Source organism: Colletotrichum gloeosporioides (assembly GCF_011800055.1).
Source record: "Colletotrichum gloeosporioides strain Lc1 chromosome Unknown consensus_66, whole genome shotgun sequence".
In the NCBI taxonomy this organism is placed as follows: Eukaryota; Fungi; Ascomycota; class Sordariomycetes; order Glomerellales; family Glomerellaceae; genus Colletotrichum; species Colletotrichum gloeosporioides.
In genome coordinates, this window is record NW_025544711.1 from 1,987,958 (window position 1) to 2,009,911 (window position 21,954).

General features: G+C 36.6%; 5 protein-coding genes across 5 annotated transcripts; 1 reads left to right on the top strand and 4 right to left on the bottom strand.

The window, feature by feature from the left end:
• Window positions 1-9,183: 9,183 nt before the first annotated feature.
• GCG54_00015182 (uncharacterized protein) lies at window positions 9,184-13,074 on the bottom strand (the record flags this gene model as incomplete). Its single annotated transcript, XM_045414996.1, has 6 exons — window positions 9,184-10,219; window positions 10,302-11,288; window positions 11,359-11,569; window positions 11,625-12,482; window positions 12,540-12,628; window positions 12,683-13,074. The coding sequence occupies 6 exons, from the start codon at window positions 13,072-13,074 to the stop codon at window positions 9,184-9,186; spliced, it is 3,573 nt and encodes a 1,190-aa protein (XP_045261118.1).
• Window positions 13,075-13,829: 755 nt separating this feature from the next.
• GCG54_00015183 (putative inactive ATP-dependent zinc metalloprotease FTSHI 3) lies at window positions 13,830-17,958 on the top strand (the record flags this gene model as incomplete). The annotated part of the gene is made up of 6 exons (XM_045414997.1): window positions 13,830-13,921; window positions 14,078-14,291; window positions 14,352-14,939; window positions 16,861-17,035; window positions 17,111-17,781; window positions 17,833-17,958. 6 exons carry the CDS (start codon window positions 13,830-13,832, stop codon window positions 17,956-17,958), a joined length of 1,866 nt encoding a protein of 621 aa, XP_045261119.1.
• Window positions 17,959-18,337: 379 nt separating this feature from the next.
• Window positions 18,338-19,861, bottom strand: GCG54_00015184 (putative alpha-L-fucosidase 1; the record flags this gene model as incomplete). The annotated part of the gene is made up of 1 exon (XM_045414998.1): window positions 18,338-19,861. The coding sequence occupies one exon, from the start codon at window positions 19,859-19,861 to the stop codon at window positions 18,338-18,340; it is 1,524 nt and encodes a 507-aa protein (XP_045261120.1).
• A 1,152-nt stretch (window positions 19,862-21,013) lies between these two features.
• GCG54_00015185 (uncharacterized protein) lies at window positions 21,014-21,175 on the bottom strand (the record flags this gene model as incomplete). The annotated part of the gene is made up of 1 exon (XM_045414999.1): window positions 21,014-21,175. The coding sequence occupies one exon, from the start codon at window positions 21,173-21,175 to the stop codon at window positions 21,014-21,016; it is 162 nt and encodes a 53-aa protein (XP_045261121.1).
• A 135-nt stretch (window positions 21,176-21,310) lies between these two features.
• GCG54_00015186 (uncharacterized protein) lies at window positions 21,311-21,658 on the bottom strand (the record flags this gene model as incomplete). Its single annotated transcript, XM_045415000.1, has 1 exon — window positions 21,311-21,658. One exon carries the CDS (start codon window positions 21,656-21,658, stop codon window positions 21,311-21,313), a length of 348 nt encoding a protein of 115 aa, XP_045261122.1.
• Between the last annotated feature and the right edge of the window lie 296 nt (window positions 21,659-21,954).

Consider the following 21,954-nt stretch of genomic DNA (forward strand, 5'->3'; position numbering starts at 1 on the left):
GTTAGTTTCTTTTCTTCTTTAATATATTATATCTATCTATAATAACTTTTATATTTTTATAAATTTTTTCTTAAGTTTTTATAATATATCTACTAAACTTTCCTTTATCCTATAATACTTTTATAACTAATATTATAAATACTAAAAGCTTAATTTACTAACTCCTTAAAGAATATAGCCTTAATAAAAAAAAGCTTAGTAATAGTAACTATTAATATAACTAAGTAGGTAGTAATAAGCTTTATATTAGTTATACTCTATAGCTCCTTAAGAACACTTAGGTTATTTATACCTACTAAAAGGATAGTAACTATATATATAAATTATACTATCTTTATAATATTAAATATTATAAAGTAAGTTTAGTAATTATTTATAAAAAATATAAGCTAACTCTTCTCTCTTTTAGATCTTAGCCTATCTTATTACTACTATTTATTTCTATTAGAATTAGATTAAGTATTATACCTATATTATTACTACTAAGTAGTACTATTAGTATAAGATCTTTTATATCTTTATAGCTATAGAGTAAAATACTAAGCTTCTCTAATATCTCTATAAGTAGTTAATAAACCCTACTAGCTTTAAACTTAGTTCTAAGAACTATAATAACTAGCTATTCACTATAAATATAGAGGAGACTACTACTTTATATACCTAGGTATACCTATAGGTTATACTTAATATAAATTTCACTTTATAATTAGTCTTTTCTTTTTACTTATCTAATATATTATTTATAAATAGCTTACTAAACTAAAAATAAGGTATTAGTTAAAAAGATTATACTATAGATTAATAATATTCTTCTAACCTATTTATATAATAAAACTTATATCTTTAACTAAGCTAAGTTCCTTAACTACCTCAGTAAAGTTCTAATAATATATCTTTTAAAAAATAATAATTATATATTTAATCTTCTTATATAAGATCCCTTAAAAGTCTAAGGTTATTATATACTTCGTAATACTTATTACTACACTTTTATACCTATCTATAAGGTTATTAGTAGTAATCTTATACTTTAGCTTAACACTTATAAGTAAGTTAGTAAGGATTTAGTAATAGCTTATTAGTACTAGGTTAATAATAAGGATATAGATATATCTTCTAAAAATAGTGATAGTAACTCTAATAGTACCCCTAGAAATAGAGGTTAAAGTAGTAATAGTAGTACTATTAGTAAGAGCTTAGAGAGTAAGAGTAATAATAAAAATAGTAAGGAAGATAGTAATAGTAATAATAAAAATAGTAATAATAATAGTAATAATAATAGTAGTAATAGTAATAATAATAGTAATAAGTAGTAGTAATATTAATTAAAGTTTAGTAAGTATATAGTAGGTTTTCTATAAGAGTATAAAGTTAAATACCTATTATTTCTAATTACTTTTACTAAGGGGTTTAAGGGGCTTCTCTAGCGTTTTAAGCTATTCTATAGTTAATTAACTTTTCTTATTATACTATATTACTTATTATCCTATTTATAATATAATTTATATTACTACTTCTTAAATCTAATAAGGATTTAAGTAGTATTTATTAAATATTCTTTAGGCTCTTAAGTATTATACTCTACTAATTAGCCTTTTTACTTAACTAGATATAGAGAGCCTATTAGTATATCCCTTTATAATATAATATTCTTAACTTCCTATTCTTTAAGGTCTTCTTCTAGGTCTAAAAGCTATCCTTTAGTAAGCTTTTAGCTATACTATAGCTTTAGTAAAGTTATTAAAAAGATATTATATACCTTACTATATTTTTCTAAAAGTTATACTCTATAGGTATTTAGGCTTATAACTTCTATAACTAGTATAGAGATAAATTATAAAGTAAGTTTTTATTAACTTTTTATAAAGTAGAAATTCTTTATTAAAAGTCCTATAATATCTCTAACCTTATATATTTACACCTTCCTTTTAGCGTTTATATTTTTAGCTTATACTTTTATTATATATCGCTAGTTCTTAGCTATTCTTTAGTAAACCTCTATTAGCTTCTTAAACTTTTTATTAACCCCTTAAGTTCTAATTTCTACGCCTAATAAGTAGTAATTAATTATTTAAGGGTAGTAACTTATAAAAGCCTTAAATAGTAATATATTAATAATAATATATTTACTATTATTATATAAAAATTTAGCTTTAACTAGCTATATTACCTACTAATTATATAAACCTTTGCTAAACTTTAAGAGGTATATAGTTAAGGTTTAATATATTCTCTCAGTTTAGCTATCTATCTATAGATATTATATAATAAAGATATACCCTTCTATATCTTAAACTTTAGTCTAATCTCACTAAAACTAGCTAATAATTAATTTATCTTAGTTACTAATAATAGCTTTAGGTATACTATATTAGTATTTAATCTCTTAATATAAGATCCTCACTAAACTTATAGTATCTAATCGCTTAGTTATTATTAAGAATTAAGCTACCTTAGTTATTCAGTATATAACTACTAGAATTATATTATATATAATTCTATTATCTTAGTAACTCTCTAGTAAACTAGTTAAGAAATCTAAAGAAATCTATTAGAATAAGTATATTAGTAGTTCTAATATTTATAGTAGTTTATATAGCTTATACTATAATATATATACCCCTTAGTAGTATAAGCACTTAGTAATATATCACTATATATTCTCTATTAAGTATAGCTAGTAAAACTTTTATAAAATCAGCTTTATTATCTTATTTACCCCTATATACCTTAATCTAAGTATATTATAATAGTTTTTTAAGATTTTATAGTAGAAAGATCCCTCTTCTAAGATAATTAGTCTTCTCTTAAACTAAAAAATATTATTCTTATTAAATTAGTACCTTTAGTATTCCTTAGTATCTCAATAAACCTTAACTATAAGTTCTCTATAGAAGTAATCTTTAGTCTATAATCCTCTAACTATCTATTTAAAATTTATACTAGGTTATAATATATATACTATTTTATCTTAAATAAGCTTCCTTATTATAGTATATAAGATATACTACTCTAATATAATAACCTTAGCTCCCCTTAAGTCCTCTAGTATATTACTATTCTCTTATAAAGTAATTAGTATAATACCTATATATAATTTTAAGTAAGTAATAGTACTAATATATATATTTTAACGTAATAACTTATTAATACTTTTTATAAAGTAGTACTAACTTAAAAGTAAAGATCCCTTAACCTTAAAGTTAGCCCTTAAATAAAGTTTTTATATACTTCACTAAATAGCTTAAATATAAGTTCTTATAATAGCTATAATCCTTTTAAGCTTAATAATATATTAGTAATCTATTGCTAAAAGCTAGCTAATAAGCTTAAACTTCTTTCTAAAAGTAAGAAGTATATTATCTACCTTAGAGTTTTCTATTATATAGTTAAGGTATTATAATAGCCTATCTACTAAGTTAGTAACTTTTAACTAATATTAGATTTTAAAGTTAAATATAGATAAGTAGTAAACCTATTAAGTAAACCTTCTATAAATATCCTATATAAGTGTAGTAAGTACTCCCTTTAATACTATATAATTAATAAGTACTAAAAATTTCTTAAGAAACCTTTATAAGTATTATACTTAGTAATCTAAGTTTTCTATAATTATAAGAAGTTCTTATTACTTTATAACTTAATATCTTTTTATATCTAAAAGTTTTTTTAACTAAAAGGTTACTAGGTACTAAATAGTACTATACTTCTATAAAAGTATACTAGATACTACTTAAGTAGATATATTAGTCTTAACTTTAATCTTTAGTGCTAAGTTATAATATCTTAGTATTAAGGCTTTAATAAATACTCTCTAAAATATTTTAAATATAGCTTATATTTCCCCTATCTAGATAAAAGTTTCTAACTTTATATTATTTTAGCTTCCCTTAAGTATACTATTTATAAAAGCTATAATATAGGAATATCTTATAATAAATTTATAGTAGAAATTATAGAAACTAAAGAAAACTTAGATATCTTAAAAAGATTTTAGTATTAACTATTTAGTAACTACTTAGACTCTATCTAAGTCTATCTTAATACTATCTTAAGTAATATAAAACTTAAAGAAATTAACTTCTATTTAGTAGAAGTTATACTTCTTTAATTTTATAAAAAGCTTAATAGCTCTTAAATAATATAAAACTAAATATAGGTCTTTTATATATTAATCCTTAGTATCTAAGTAGATTAAGATATTATCTAAGTATATAATATAATAAGTATTTAAAAAATTAGTAAGTATTTAGTAAATATATACTTAGAATATTACTAAAGTATTAATAAGCCTAAATAGTATTACTATATACTTAAAGTACCTATATTAGGTCTTAAATATAGTCTTCTATCTATTTACTTTATTAATTATAATTCTATAATAAGCTTTACTTAAATTAATCTTTAAGATAAACTTTATACTAATAAGCTTATCTAAAAGTTTACTAATTAGTAGTAGAAGGTATTAGTTCTTTATTATAATTTTATTTAATCCTCTATAATCTATATATAGCTATAGATTACTATCCTTTTTAGGTATAAATAGAACTAATATTCCTATAAAGCTAGTTAAATAGTAGATATATCTAGTTACCTCTATTTCCTAAATATACTTAGTAAAGGTTTATAGTTATTCTACTAATATAAGGTATATTAGCCTATATAGGAGTTTTTTATTAGGTTTAAGCTTAATATAATATATTACTCCTTTTAGTTTAAAGACTTTTTTTATATTCTCCTTATTAAAAATATCTATAAAAATTTAAAGTTCCTTAGAGATCTTCTTTTTATACTTATTCTCTAGTAAGTATTTACTTAAGGTATTAATATCTTTCTTATCTAAAGTTAAAGCTCCTATTAGATATATTATATAAACCTTCTAACTATTCTTAATAATTTCTTATACTATTACTTCTAACTTAGTAAGTAAGATATAGTTATATAACTAAATATAAATATAGGTATCTATATAGATACTTTCTCTACTTATTAAGTTATTAGATAAAAAGATATCTCCTACCCCTTTAAGGTATAAGCTAGCTATAAATACTTAGTAAATCTTTTATAAGTAGCTTTAGTTATTAATTAAGAAGAATATAAGCTAGTAAACCTTATTAGTAAGTATAAATCTCCCTTAGAAGTCTATTAGCTTTAAAGCTATAATACTAATAGCTTCTTTTAATAAGAGTTTTTTAATAAAGTCTTTTTATATAAAGTTAACTATAGTATAAGTATTTATATTAACTACTAACTTAAGCTTATTATATACTTAGAGTATAATTACCTAACTTTTAATAGTTTAGCTTATAGGGATTAAGGTGATTTCTAGTATAATACCCCTTAAGGTTACCTCTATACCTACTTATTTCTTAAATTTTTAGTATTAATTATATAAGAAACTATAATAGTATTAATCTTACTCCTTCTTAGGTTTAGGTTTTAGTTACTACCTATAAGCTATATATAAAGTTTAATATAATTAGAGGAAATATACTTATATTTCTTATAATTATAGTATTAAGTTCCCTAGAGGTTAGGTAGCTTACTATTAGAGCTAGGCGTTATATAGGGGTTTACTAGATAGTTATTCTAAAATAAGGTTTTTAGATAGTGCTCTTTTAGATCTACTAATTAAGGGGGTTATAAACTACTTTTATAAGGGTAGTTTAGGAAGTCTAAATATAGTTACTTATATAACTTAGAGTAACTAGTAAGCCTTTTTATATACCTCTTTTCTATAATCTCCTATAATCTCTATATATATAAAGTAATTATATATATATTAGTATAATTAATATCTTATTTAAAGAGTTTATCCTTTAGGGTTTTAGTAAAACTTTAAAAAAATATATAAGCCTTTATATTACCTATATTTAGCTTATTAAGAGCTTAGTTAATAGACTCCTAATAAGCTTAGTATATAATAAGTTTCTTATTATCTTTCTAATAATACTATCTTAAAGTATTATAATAATTCTATTCTTAGAATTTAGGTACTATATACTACTTTCTTATAAAGATCCTAAAGTTATTTTATATAAAGTTAACTTATTTCCTTAATATATTTATAAACGTTTACTAATAAATTTACTATTCTATTTATAAGGTATACTTTATTATACTTAAAGCCTATTAGATATATTAGTTATTAGAGTAGCTAAAGTAATACCTATAAACCTCCTCTACTATAATAAGCTAATCTTCTTTTTCTATATTAATAGATTTACTAATAAGGTAAGCTATATTATAATTTAAGGGTTTCTTATAAACTTTAAGTAATTATTTAGTAAGTACTTAGTTACTTAATATAATAGTAATTAGCTTATTCTAGTTAGCTATTATAATTATAATTTATTATATTAGTATTTAGCTAGTTACTTTATCTAGCCTTTTAGTTTAAGTTAGTCTATTAGCTATAGCTATAGATATCTAGCTCTATAGCCTATCTAATCTATAGGGAGGGGTCTTATATTCCTTATTCTCCTATATATACTTACTACCTAATTAGTAAGTATTTAGTATAAGTAGCCTATCCTCTTTAGGGCCTCTAGCCTTACTTAAAGTATAACTTCTCACTTCTCTTTATTAACTTATATTATTCTCTAATTATTTACTAAAGTTATCTTCCCTATATAGGCTTATATAAGCTATTTCGCTTAATACTTAGTAAATACTAAGTATAATTTCTTTAGCTTAATTAGTAGGTATTACTTAAGTATATAGTACTATTATTATTACTAACCTTCCTAAAGTAAGGTAGAAGTAAAAGAATTATAAAAGTATTTAGAGGCTATAAGCTATAATTAAGTTAAACTAATAGAAGAAGTACTTAAAAAGTAAGTATAGTATTATTATACTACTTTTACTTACTTCTTCTAAGTTTCTTCTTTTTCTAGTCTTTAGTAAGTACTTACTAAGTCCTTACTATAGAGGGTTCTATACCTTAAACTTATAGACCTTCCTATCTATTTAGCCTCTATTAGTTAAGCTATCCTTAAGCCCTCTAGCTAAGTATCTAGTCCCTTATATTTATTAATACTATTAAAGCTTTTACTACTTAGTATAAGCTATTTAAAGTACTTAAAGACTTTATTACTATCTTATTATAATATACTTAAGTAGTTAATTTAATATAGTAGCTTAATAGTTATAGTTATAAAGTTTACTATATTAATTAGGTTTACTACTTTATTATAAAAAGACTTCTTAATACCTACTTTAGTAATAATACTACTACTAATAAGAGCTTCTATTACTAAAGCTCTTTACCTCTAGTTAGTAAGTATAAGTTATAGATTACTACTAAGTTTTATAGATATAATTTAATTTATAAAAACTTCTTACTCTATCTTATAATATAGATAGTAGTAGTTTACTTAAGTAAGATAGCTAAGAAAGGAACTATATAACTATCCTTAAAATAACCTCTTAATCTACCCCTATTAATAAACTTACTTTAAGTATTTATAATATTAGTTTAGTCTCTAGTTACTATTTTATTTCTATTAGAAAACTTACTTTCTAGCTTTTTAATCTTAGAGAGGTATAATAATTATAGTAAATTTATATTTATAATTTCTAGCTATAAAAGTTCTATTCTACTATTATATAAGTCTTTAGTTCCTATTTAAAACTTTATAACTATAGGTAATTATCCTACTTACCCTCTTAAGTAATTTATTCTAAAACTAATAGTAATTAATTAAGTAGTATATATTAATTAATATATTAATTTTTAGATTTAGATAGAAGTTTATATATTACTTAGGATTTATATTTATAGATTTTTAAGATTAAGAGGATAGTAAGGATAGGTATATTATAAATTAAAGTTTAAATAGAATACTATTTATATAAGAGAAGTAAAAGAGGCTTAGGATTATAAAAATACTTACTATAGGTTTTATTAGTAAATATAGTATTCTTATATATATATAAATATATAGGGAATTATCTTCTAGCTTAGAAGGCTAGAGGGAAAATAATTAGGGATAATTAGAATAAAGTTTAATAAACTTATTAAATTTTTTAGTATTTTTAGTATTTAGAGGTTAGATTACTAGCTTCCTTTAAGGGGTAAGAAGTTAGCTTAGATATTATTATTAATCTATATAGATTAAAAATAGAATTTACTTATTTTTTAGTAGATTTTTAAGCTTTTAATCCTATTCTTTTTATTTTAGATCTATAAAATAAATAAAAAGTCTTTTCTTTTTTCTTTTAAAATTATAAGCCTTAAAATTGTAGAGTTATGTAGCTATAGTAGCTCTATACGCCCTTAGGTGCGTAAGTGCTGCTACGTCGTATAGCTCTCAGCCGCCGGGCCTACGACCATTTCAATACCTTCTAAGTCGACATTTTCTCGCCAGTTAAACACCTTAATTTTTCGTATCAGCTTTCCTTCCCTAAATCGCTTGCGTCTACGACCTTTCGCTTTCACGCCTAGACCTTCGTATCCTTCCCCGTCGATTTCAATCCCAGCCCATCCGCCCAGGTCTTTCTCTTCATCAACGAAGAATCCGATTGCTGGACAACCATAGTCGTATAGCCAATACGATGGAGCGCTGCCCAATCCCTGTCTTGTGGCTCGTCTTGATCTGTGACCTAATTGCACAGGCTGATGGCTAGCGGAATAGCTGCTCATTAATACCAGACCTCGCCCTGTGTTTCCCCGAGACTCATCTTTCCCCGATGAAGGGATATAGTATACTTGTCTGCCAGATGCGGATAGTGGAAGCATCACAGGCATTTTAGGAGTGGTGACAGAGCCGGCAGGAGCTTTGGTCAGCTGCCTAAACAGATTAATGCGGAAGACGTTTAATCGGATCCCGCTGACCGTAAAGTAAAGATGTTCAGAGGTCCAGGTGAATGTGAATGGTAGCCTCGCAAGCGATAAGCCGGTAAATTGGCCAACGATGAGCTTTACTTGGTGGACAAGCCGTGGAAGACTCCGGGTCGTCTTGCGTGCGGAAAGACGGTAGGTGGCGAGAACGAGGGAGAGCACAATTTCGCGCTTCTTGGTATTGTCTTGGTGAACGGACGTAGAATTCGTTAGCTTCGAATCGAGTAGTCGTCCTTCGACGCTGGCGATGTGAAGGAAGTTTCCGCAGGGTGAGAAGCGGATTTTTATGCAGATGTGGCGGGCTGAATAGCTATTCAGTAGGAGAGCATCTCCAGTCAGGATCACTTACTATCGCGTGTTGTGGGCAAAGCCGCTCGGATAAAGTAGCTCTTCTCAGCATAGTCGGCGAAGAGTATTTCGCCGCCACCGAGTGGCCACACTACTAGTGATTTGTGCGGATGCAGTACCGGAGGTGAGTGGTACATCATGCCTGTTGCGGGAGTTTCGTGCTCGTAGCGGAACATCCGTACATTCTGTCCGGGTTTGCAATCATAGACTTCGATGCTTGCTTTGATGCGATCATTCGGCTGAATTAAGCGGATTGGCATATCCGGATACATTGGGCGATCGTCTTCTTTCTTTCTGTGCGACTCGTCCTCAAGTTCAAGCTCGCTTTCTGTCAGTCTTTGAGGCCTGAATATGGGCCTGCCACCGGGAGCGCCTGCTGGCTCGGGGCGTTCTTCATCGTCGGTCGAATCCGACACGCAGTTGTCCTCATCTTCGTCTTTATCGTCAGTCGACTGCAGATCGCACTCGTCCTCATCTTCGTCATCCTGTTTCGACGACTCAGAAAGCGAATGTTCAGCTTCTATCTCACTTTTCTCACTATCTGAATCATCAGACCCAAAGCATGTTGATCCCTCGCTGCATGTCTCACAAGCCGAGTTCTCGTCAGTGAAGTCGGATGAATATTCATCGTCCGAGTCACTGCCACTTTCGGTCCATGCGAAATCACTGTCCGAATCGTTCTCCACGTCGACTACTTTTACTGATGGACTGTTAACTCCTTGGGGTTCCGCTTTGTGGGCTCGTTTGTGCGCGTTGCGGCTAGCAATGACCACTATTTCGTCCCGCATGTCAAACTCGGTCGAAAGAGGCTCGAAATTTCGGTGCGCCTTATGCTGGTCCAAGATGCTCCTGGCATCACCATCGCGATTAGCTGAGACGAATTTGGCGACCGTGTGAGAGAATGCAATAGGCCGTGCATTATCCGACTTGAAATCGATGTTGGCCGGAGTGACAGGGGTGACCGAGACACATTGAGGAGCATGGGGAGATTTAAGATCCCACGTTTCGAGAGAAACTTGTGGCGACTTTCTTTATTCATAAGCAACCGTTAGTGATGATGGTATCGATTGATCGAAGATCATTTCAACGCAGTCAGAAATGGAGTACTTACTCTGACGGTGAAGACATCACAATATACTGAGAGCCACATGGGGAGACAGTGTCGGCAATAATGAATCGTTTACACATACCGCACTCGAATGGCACACATGTTAGCATGAAGCTCTGATACCTCTCCTTCATCCGAGCCATGAAGTGTGTTGGCCCAAGAAGGCTCGTCAGACACCTGTCAACCTCTCCCCAAAAGTGTTCCGTTAGACACTTTCCCGACTTGGAAGTTTCACAATTACCAAGGTTAAGCAGGTGCCCCCATTCGTTTGCAAAATGTCTGTAGTCACGCCGAATCTTTCGCGAATCTTCGAGATATGCGAAGTCTCTAGAGGCGTAATCTGGTCCAAACCACCGAGGTATTGCCCGTCTGTACAATGGTCTGCACGTTGTTGCGGAGCCTTCAGCTCTGAACTGTTCAAAATGCCCCCAAACAAACAAACTCTGTACTTGAATTAGGGTTTGAAAATTTGGGGAACTCAAAAATTCAATCAATTCCTTGCAAATTGCTGGCGTCGGCGCCAAATCTTCCAGGTGTCGGTCCCAGTACTCAGCGCTATATGGTAAGAGACCGTGTTGTTGGGCGTCGTCGTATGAGAGAGTGAGTGTTCCGAGACAATCACTTCGCGAGAGATCCACTAATGTTGAATACTTTGCTTGAGAAAGATAACGAAGATATATGTGGCCCACCCGAGAAGCGGCGATGAGAGACGTAGTGGGAAATCGGCCTAAGGTGCCGGAACGTAGTACGTCGGGGTTCGCGGCCAGGAATTCCTGGACAGTGGAGTGGCAAAGACGACATAGTGGATTTTCTGGATTAGTGGGGTCTTCTTGCGTTTCGATCAGTGGGGCGAATAGTCGTTGCAGATTGTTTGGCACTGCTCGGGGGTTGACCCCATTTGTGGGATCTGACAAGGCCAGGGCCATAGCTTCTCGAAGCTCATGCCAGCGCAAAGGCCGCCGGGCGAAGGCAATGAGTGAGAACAATAGACTGCAATGAAAAGATTAAATTTATATGAATTCCCACTATATTGCAAGGAGTGTATATTACTCTTACACACCTGACGTATTTGTGTTGATCTTCTTGGTAGTATTGGCGGAAAATTCGGTGGTAAATCTCGGCGAAGTGATCGGGTACTCTAGATTTGATAAAGACTGCGACGTCATCAATAGTGAACACACGGTCTTTCAGCCAATCCACAATTAGTCTAGCATAGAGAAAGTTTCCTTTCGCCTTTGCCTGTACTTCTTGTAGTACCCACTCAGTAACTACTGGGATTAGTGACGTCTGGTAGCGGCAAAGGACGACATGGAAAAGGGAACTTACTTGGCTTGCCTTCCACCGTTTCAGCTCTCAGCCAGCTCTCATCAAGTTCTGGTACTCTACGTATCAGAAAGCTTTCGACGTCACTTCTCCCGTGTTCGTCTAAGTTGATGACTGTGTAGTCGGTCAAACATCGTGCTAGGATGTTTGTTCGCCGAGAGCTGACCCAAATCTTCTGGACCACAGGCACGGCTTCATCAAGGCCATGCAATAGCTCGATAATAGTTTTGGCTGCATCTGCCCCTTTTTCCTCATCTACCCCGTCCAGGAAATAGTGGATAGCAAATTGGTCCGCGGCTGTGAGCCCACCATCCTCTTTGTCGCTACCGTACGCGTACTTGATAATGAGGCGAGCAGTCTCTGCCAAAGAGGCCAGGTTCTTCTCCTCCGTCTTGACATAGTTGCTTACATACGTCGCCATTCGTTCATCCTTCCTGTAGAAATACCGGAACAACTGGTCTACCAGAGCCGCTGCTGCTTTCACTCCGCTACGGTGGCCAGACTCCGACTGGTCAAACAGAGCGGTTGCTGCCTTCACCCTGTTGCGGTCGCCAGACTCGTACTGGTCATCAAAACGGTGAAAATAGTAGAAACAAACCCCGCGTAGCGTTGTCGAGACGTACTCTATAGCAGTAGAACAAAGAGTCGACTTTCCGGCTCCGGGTGAGCCTGTGAGCCATATCTTTGACTTCGACTCACTTTCGTTAGTGCTTAATAGCCAGTTCTGGAAAGTAGCTTGCTGCACAAGCCAGCTTCCACTACCAACATCTCGTAAGGACAAGTTTCGTTCGTGAATCTGGCTATTCAAATTATTGTCTGACTTTGCCTCAAGCCAATCGATGACGTCGCTATATGCATGGTCTGGAGGACGTCAGCGCCATCCGGTGTTCAGGTTGCCATACGGTGCACTATAGGTACCTCGTTGGACATTGGTCTGAGCAGCCTGGACCCCCCTGACATCATCACCTAGCATATGAAGATAATTGTTCACCTCTTGCATGATAGTACTGCATTCCCATTCAGCGATCTGAGTCTCTTGTGGTTAGTATCAGTGCACTTACTGTTGGTCTGATACCAGGGCCATGCGGAAAATCTTAGTGGTGTCGTCGAGAGCTCTCAGCGCTATCTTCAGCTTTCTGTCGAACTTGACTCCGTGAAGAAACCTTTCCCACCGCCCGCTACTTATGTAGTCCTCGATGATCTGGATGGCCTCGCGTGAGCGGGTCATCACGGGCTTGAGGGATGTCATTCGATCGTCATCGTCGCCATGTAGCTGGTGATATGTTTTGAGACTTTCCATTACTCCAATGAGTTCCCACAGAGTGTTCATCATGCCTTGGATCTCTTCAGATGACATAGACGAGGGACCGAAGTTCTTGTTGATAGTCTTGAGACATGATTGCACCGCTGTCAATATGCCAATCACTCCAACGGTGAGACTGAAAGGGTCCATTGCCGACGTGGGCGACTCCCTTTTTTTGGTGTGTGTATGGATGCGGCGAGGAACGCGAAATGGAAAATTACCCGCACCTTGTAAGAGTTGAGCAAAACTAAGATGGAATATACCAAAGGGGTCGAGTGTCTAATGTGTATGGAGCAGCTTAAAATGGACCGCGAACCAAAACCCCCACACTGCTAGGCAATGTAGTGCGTGGCTCTGGACCTGTTGAACAACCTGGTACAACGGCTCACGGGAATGCAAAGCCTCAAGCTGACCGCAGAGCACACATCATTGGCAGTCTCATACGTGGCCTGCGCATGAAGCGGCCCAATGAGATTCCGCAACAGGCGATACCTGCTCAGATGACCTGCAGTCAGCCCCAAACTCCAATAGCCGCATGCCACGTAATACATGTCACAGATCAGACCTTCAGCTGTTACATATTCCGGAGGGTGACAACGTTTGGTGGTGGTAATTAGATTGCAGTCAGCCTCAAGGTACGCCGGCAGGCAGAAGCAGGCAAACAGCCACTACCCCTACCAAGCAAAACTAGTTCGATGTTACTTTAACTCTCTGCTCTCTTGTCCGGTAGATGGTAAGTCTTTCCCTTTCCCTTCAAGTACCAATGGTCTAATTGCGTCTTCATCGTCTACTACGCCAATTGCTTGGTTGTTCACATATGCAATATCATTGCCGAATCGCCTGCAGCTCAGTACTTGGTTCATTGCCCCACCTCAAGATAAGCAACAAGATAAGCAACACTGGATATGAGCAATTTTGATAGTGACGCCGTCAACAAGGGCGATGGAGCCAAGCCCGAATCCAGAGAGAGGAGTCGAGTTCTGCGTTATGATGAAGTGTAAGTGACGTCGTGTGACTGTTCAGTCTACTGCAGCAACATGTCCTAACAAAGAGATTCCAGATACGACTTGTATGTGTATCCAGATCTAGTGAAAAGTAGAAGACGGTGAAGCTGCATGAAATATCATGAAACTGACCCTTTTCGCCATGTCAGTCGCACTAGCCAAGTCCGTCTGATCAAATCAGTCAAGTCCGATGCCAAGAAGCAGAATAGTCGCAAGGCCATTCTGAGAGTCCGTAGACTCATGGACGACAACGGCGTTCACATCAGGACTGAAGTGGATATCCAATCCAAACGCATTTCTCAGGTCATACAGGAGATCAACACGGACGTCGAGGGTATATCGCCAAATAGGAACCCACCAGTTGTGAGTTGGTTATATGCCCAGAAATTGTCCTTATTTTGTATTGACAAGGGAATGTCAAAGGTCCCACTTGAGCTTTTCTTTCACAATTTCTTGGCGCTGCAAGAGCGGTTAGACACAGCGAGGCATTCCGAACCGAGGGATGAGGAGCTCATATCAGACTTAGCAGAAACTGTGATGTTTGCTAAGAGTGAGCACGCCATTAATATGGACAACCTCGAACGATTAGTCGACGCCGGCGAGATTACTTGGGACCTCATGTGGGCAATCTTTCCACCCAACATCCTGGTCTACAGATATCATCGATTGACTGAACAAGACCAGGTCCTCAAGTTGCGTGCCATGAGTCAAGTGAAGCGGCAGGACAATTCAATCTTTTGGCGCCTAGAGTGTCACATCGTAGCAGACGATGGTATCAAGTTTGGCCTGGCATCCGAGCCAATGGTCGCGGTAATTGATCAATTCACTGGGGCCCGAAAAATTGCAGATCTGCGTGTCTTCCCTCTGAAGTACCACGAGAAGATGTCGGATGTTCGTGCTACTGCACTGGACCGTGGACGTCGTCTTGCAACGTTCCGCGAGCCTCAGGTAATAGAGACGAGTGGATCAGCCATGTTCGAAAATCGAACTAATCGCTGGGAGGCTTATCAAGTTGTCGCGTAGTAGGGGTTGTAGAAATAGGTGAAAAACGGGCTAATCTCTTAGAAATAGGGATATAAGGCGAAGGCGTATTAAATACGCCTATGCTATATAAAGCCATGAAACTATAAGTAGCTAAGTAGCTATAATATACCCCCCTAGCTTTATATCTATAATATAAAGCTATAAAATAAAGCTATATATAAATAAAAAGAGGCTTATTTACCTCACTCTCTAATAAATAGTGTATTAATATTACTCTACTATAGTCTCTATTAAGAGTAATCTCTATAGATTAGCTTTATTATTACCTCTATCCTCTAATAAATTAGTACTATTTTATTATAATCTCTACTAAAAGTAGTTTCTATAGATTAATATCACCTAAGTAATAAGATTTAAAGTACTATTCTACTATAATCTCTATTAAGGATAATCTCTATAGATTAATATTATTTTATATAATTATATCTAAAAGTAACTATAGTAATATTTATAATAGATATAATACTTCTATAATTTATCTTTTATTTTAGAAGTAGTTTTAAAGATAGCTTTACTTTAGTTTTAAGAGTACTTTTAGAATAATCTCTTTTTTATTAGCTATAAAATAAGTTTTATATTTAGTCTATTTACTTTATAATATTATCTCTAAGTAGTTATACTTTATAATTAACTATTAATACTCTCTACTATATAGGTACTTTTAGAAATTACTATCTCTATAACTTCTACTTAAAGTAGGGTTATTTTATATAGAGTTTTCTAGAATTATAGAATAAGGAGGTTTTAAGTACTTATTAAGTATAATATAGATATTATACTAATTTTCTTAACTTATATATTAGTTTAGGAGTATAAAGAAGATTACTTTATACTTAATAATATTATATATAGGTTTATTAGTCTCTTTAGCTATAATAAGTTTAATAAGGCTTTATTTAGTTTAAATAAGGGTAAGATATTTATTTATTATTTCTAAAAAGGTATATAAAATAAGAACTTTTTAAACTTTAGGGATTTTATATACTTATATATATTAATATATATAGTACTACTCTTAGTATTATACCTTTAGATTTATTACTACTATAGCTTTTTATAGTAAAGTAAGGTAGTTATCTTATATAGTAGTAACTATAGAGAGGATTATTAATATAAGGTAATTCTTAAGTATATAAATAAAGGTTTAAATTAAGATATTCCTAATAAGGATAAGGTTACTTTATATTATTAATAATATCTTATAATTAACTATAATATAAATTTAGTTTTAAATAAAGTAGTAACTTATAATAAACTCTTTTTATTTTATAACNTAACTTATATCTTATAGTTTATAATATATCTTATATACTCTTTTTAAATATTTTTAATTATAAATATAAATAATAGTAGTAGTTTAATATTAATAAGGTTTAGCTAGTAAGTATAGTAATAAGTAGTTTAGTTAGTATAAAGTTAGATATATTTATATTAAACCTCTTTTTATTACTTTATATATAGTTTATTAAATATAGGAGGGTATAGTACTTATTATATTAAATTAAGTACCTCCTCACTATAAGGGTTAATATATTCCTATATATTATTCTAAAATATATAGAAGTATAGTTATATAAACTATATAGGCTAGTTATATTACTTTATAAGGAATATATTAATTAGCTACTATTAAGCTATTAAAAAAGATATTATAAGATAAAAGATAAACTATATTAAGCTATAGCTTACTTTATAGTATATTAGGGGGTATAAAGTATCATATTAAGAGCTAGGCTTATAACTATTATATAGTAGGGGTTATAGAAATAGGTAAAAAACAGGCTAATCTCTTAGAAATAGGGATATAAGGCGAAGGCGTATTAAATACGCCTATGCCACACGAAGCTATGAAGCCATAAGTGGCTGAGTGGCTACGACATAAGTTAAGTTTCCTTCGCATGGAAGGATAATTATTGATGTAGCCGGCTTTCGATCTGTGAACCCAAATATCACGTTCCTGCCAGAGGTACATGCCAAGCTTCGTCGAGAGAGCCTAACTGAAGAGCAGCTTATCATCTCCACCCCAGTAATGCTTGGATTCTGTTTTAGCAACTCGAGATGGGGTACGTTGCAGCGAGGCATTTCTGAATTATAACCCTCTAGGAATGTAGACCTAAGCTAACTCTGTCTTAAAATAGGAGCTTTTGCCATGTCTCGTCTCGTCGATGTTGAATGGAATCATGAGGCCTTCGAGGACCTTGTCCTAGAAGCGCCAACCAAAGTACTTGTTCGCTCCCTGGTCAAGCAGCACTCTTCCCAAGGCGACGGCCTTGACGACATAGTTTCTGGCAAGGGCAAAGGAATCATCTGTCTCTTCAGTGGGCCTCCCGGCAGCGGTAAGACCCTAACCGCAGAGGCCGTGGCTGAAATTACCCGAAAGCCTCTTTACAGTGTGTCTGCGGGAGATCTGGGCATTCGGCCTACGGATGTAGATCAGAAGCTTAGTGAGATTATGGAATTATCTCGCAAGTGGAATTCAGTACTTCTGCTCGACGAGGCTGATGTCTTTCTCCAAAAGAGAGATTCCGCAGACATCCAACGGAATGCTCTTGTGAGCATCTTTCTAAGACAACTCGAGTACTATCAGGGAATACTCATCTTGACGACCAACCGAGCTTCAGAGTGCGATGCTGCGTTTGAGAGCAGAATTCACATTCCAATTGTGTACCCTGAACTAGACGAATCTGCCAGAAGAAAGATATGGGCGACGTTCTTGAGGAAGATCAAGGACACACCACATGGCGCCACGGTGGAGATCACGGAAGAAGACATTTCCCGACTGGCAAAAATGGAGATCAATGGTAGGAAAGTGAGTGTGTTCCTCTTCCAGTTCAAACGACATCGTTAGCTAACAGTGCAGATCAAAAACATCTTCAGTAGCGCTAGGATTGTTGCCAGGGAGATGGATGAGATGCTCTCGATCTCTCATATAGATATAGTGTTGAATGCTACCAAGTCAGGCTTCAAGGCGATTGACCCAAGATGAGAGAGTTGTTGGTTAGATGGAAGGATGATTTCTCGAACATTTTTGTTTACTAAAGAATGCTTCGGCATTTGCGATTATGAGTGTCCTTAACTCTGATGCTTATCATAAGTTGATGGATATAGATATTTAGCATCAACCAAAATCTTGATCAATAGTCCATCTACGCAAAAGTTGATGGTGATTTGCGACGTTAGAGTTCACACTGCTTCGGCAGCTGCAGATTGTATTTCCCCGTATGTACGGATTTAATCATAGGCAAGAAAAAATGTGCAAACGTCAAAAAGAGCAGTCATTGTACCAATAACAACAGATACGATTCAGCAGAAGTTGGAATTAGTCCGACTTATACTGTCATGTGCCGCCTTCGTCCCTTGAGCGGTTAAGTTTTGGTGCCAAGAACCTGAATGCTCTGTATCAGAGGCACCGCGTTTGCCTGTGTTACCTGAAAACGAATTCGGCTGGTGTCCATCGCGCTACCGAGCCTATTGATGCGCTTGTAGCCCAGAGACGTGCCGTTGACAACGTTCTCAAACGCTCCATCCATTAGGCATTCAATGGCGTATCCGCCAACCCGCTGACCCAGGGCAATGTGCTCCTGAATTATGAAAGCCTCGACGCGAGCCGTGGTACCCAGATCAATTTCCAACCAGCCTGTGCGCTCCTCATCATTCATGGTCCAGTAGGTATCGGTTGAGGAGCTCAGGACGTTTGCAGGGCCAAATGTAGAGTTGTTCCCACCTCTGACACTGCTGGCCGTGACTTCTAAATCAGGAGTGGCTAGGTTGCGGCCAAGAAAGCTGTCTCTGAGACGCTTGAACTCCATTAGGACATCCTTGTCCTCCTTAGTTATCTGCCCTGTGGTGTCCGGTGGCACGTCCAAGAGGAGGTTCACGCTTCGCCCCACAGACTGGAAGTACATGTCCAAGAGCTGCTGTCCCGTCTTGGGCTGTTCGTTGGCGTGCCAGAACCAACCAGTCCGCACTCTGGCGTCAGCCTCAGCCGGAGTCCAGTACAGTCCATCCCGGAGGCCTGTTTGCAGATCCGCCTCGCTGAGGCGCTCTTGGTCCTGCGTCCGGCTGATGGTGTGCCAGTTGGTGGGCACCGTCACGCCGTCCTCATTGCCCACCCATCGAGCGTCCACACCTTGGTGACCCCACATGATCGCTGAGGGTTGATGCGTGCGGATGATGTCGCGGAAGCCTGTCCAGTCGAAGGTTTGGACAGTGCTAGAGCCGCTGGCGCCGTCAAGCCAGATCTCGAAGAGCGATACAGGGCCTCCGTCCGTCAGAGTCATGTTCACCAGCTCCGTGAGTTGGCGGCGGTAGAGGTCATTGTAGTCGCCGTCGTTATTATCGCCAAATATTTGCGGCTCGTCGTAAATGGTGCCATTGAGCAAAGGCTTCGGCATAGCTGGGTCGCGGTGAATGTCCCAGGGTGACAAGTACACCCCAAACTTGAGACCATACTTCTTCGCCGAGGCGGCAGCCATACGGACCACGTCAGACTCCAACTCAGCTGTGGAGCGATTCTTGGCCCAGCTGCCATTGGCAATCTTGTAATTGGTGGTGGTGGTGTTCCACAGCGCCATGCCGTCATGATGCTTCGCTGTCAATATCATGCCGGACATGCCTGCATCGGCGAACGACTTGGCCCATTGGTCCGTGTCCAGCGCTGTCGGGTTGAAGACGTCGGGGGGCTGCTGACTCCTGCCCCATTCTTCGTCGGTGAAGGTGTTGGGTCCGAAGTGGATGAACGCATAGTATTCCATCCGATGCCAGTCGAGCTGACGCTGCACTGGAGTCTGCAGGTAGGCATCGGGGGGCGCCTGTGCCCTGGTCGGGCTAATGACCAGGATGAGGCATGCGGCTACGAGAAGCCACTGACGACAAAGAGGACCAATCATTGCTCCAAGTCATCCAAACAATTGTCAGATGTATGGAAATACATTTACAATAATGGTGTTTCGGCCGTTGCGTCGCGAGCAGAGTGCTTGTCGTAATGTTGTTCGACCGGGTGGTTCTGAATCATGCCTTACCTGCTTCTCCAAACATGGGGGTATATCCGATTTAATGTTTATATGCATGCACTCATGACGGAGAATTTCCCCTCACCACCCCAGGCTTCTCCTCATTTCCACGGCGCATGCTCGACCGAACGAACCGCAACGCCCCACTCTATCCTGATGTTGATGTTACCTCAGGACGAGCTCAACTTCCTAGTCGGGTATAGATAGCTTGCCATGGAACGTCACATATAAGTTATTGCGTCTATTCTTGACATTGAACTGAGCATCGTCTGAGGCTTTGCAAGTAACCTCTCGTGTCTTCATTCACAATAGCCACTGCCCGATGTCTTATTTTATTAATTAATACACCGAGCCTTAGTCTAGAGACAGGCTATACATTTCCACCAGAAAGAGACTACTGACAAGTCCTCACTCTACTTCAGATTCATCATGATCTGGACGAGAGATGAGGTCTTCTAATATCTGCTTGCGTTTCCCGTGACTGGCTGGATTGATGGAAGCTATTTCCGGGTCAACAAGCACAGACAGCAGCGCAGGCATATTTGACTCTTCAGGTATCATGAACCATTGAAGACGCGTCATGATACGGCCGGAGATGCTGTGATGACAGCAAATGGCACATTTAGACACAGTCTGACTACCAATGGCAGAGCCCACGTCATGGATTCGGTACCCTTCGATCTAACTTATAGAGCTACCGCGCAGCTGATGTCAATTAGAAACTGCAGCCAGAGTACACGAGAGGTTTCGTACCGACTGAGTCCTAGTCGGTTGCGATTTTGGCCATCCCAGCTGATAGACTTTCCCATAAGCAAGCCCATGAGAAAGACCGCAACGAACACAGCGGTCGCAGGCCCGATTAAAGTCATCAAAATGAACTCCGCCAGTCCGGCCAGCAAACAATGATAGATCCCTCCGTAGCGCTTGAAAGAAGTCATCGTGGTGTCAAGAAGGCCGGCAATCTTGGGGAAGCAGCCAACTACGACGAGAATCAGCTGTGGGGTGAAGCCAAGATAACCCTGGCTCTGTTCAACCCCACCAAGCGCGATTTTCCAAATGTAAGCCAGTGTCGTTACAACCCAGCAAGCCTGAGACAGTTATGTGGTGATGGCCTGGCAGACCTGAAAGCGGGTGATAGGATTCAGGACAGGCTCGTTCAGTAAGAACCAGTACTGCATTGTATCTTAGCATCAGCGCAATTCCCGCCGGAGATAGTCGAGGCAGGTGGGCGGATTGGTTTAGTAGCTTTCTGTCTCGATGGGGAGGAGCCTGAAGACTTTCGTGCATGATCCGAAGGTGGGCGAACGCTGGCTCCGGGTCCTCATTTCACATAAAGATCGTCAGAGCTGTCTTGGAGGCAAGTTCTGGAAAGGGACCGTCGGCTTCGAAGTAGGGGTAGATGGACTTGGTGGCATTGCCAAAAGCAACTATGCAGAGCCCGATTAACGTATTCCAGAACGTGATGACGGGCCATGAAACAAAAATTGTAGCACAAATAAGGATGAGAATGTCGAGGAAGTCGGCTCTTGGTTGAGTGCAACTGATGAAATGCGCCCAAAGTAGCGGAGCTGTCGTAACAACATTGAGAATGAGTACCAAGAAACGGCGCTGCGGAGTCGACATGCCGGTGTACTGGATTGGCCTTGCGACCTGACTCATTTCCTGTGCTGCCATTTTGGAGCTCGTGTGCTTTTCGGGATATCAAGGAAAGTGCAACGACAGCATGATGACTTCACACATGGAGTTTCAAGACTTCTTGTGCAACCCATCATGGCCGGCCCACACGGGCGATACCAGTTCCAGTTCTAACACCATCTTGTAGACAGTCTGCAGGTAGGCTTGTAGACATTAGACTCGCTGTCTATCTGTGGAGCCTCATTCCGGCTCCCACATCAAACCTGGCGATTCAGGAGCCTTAGAGACTCAGACTGGAAAGGGCTGTCGCTTACACGAGTTTCTGAACAGTTTAC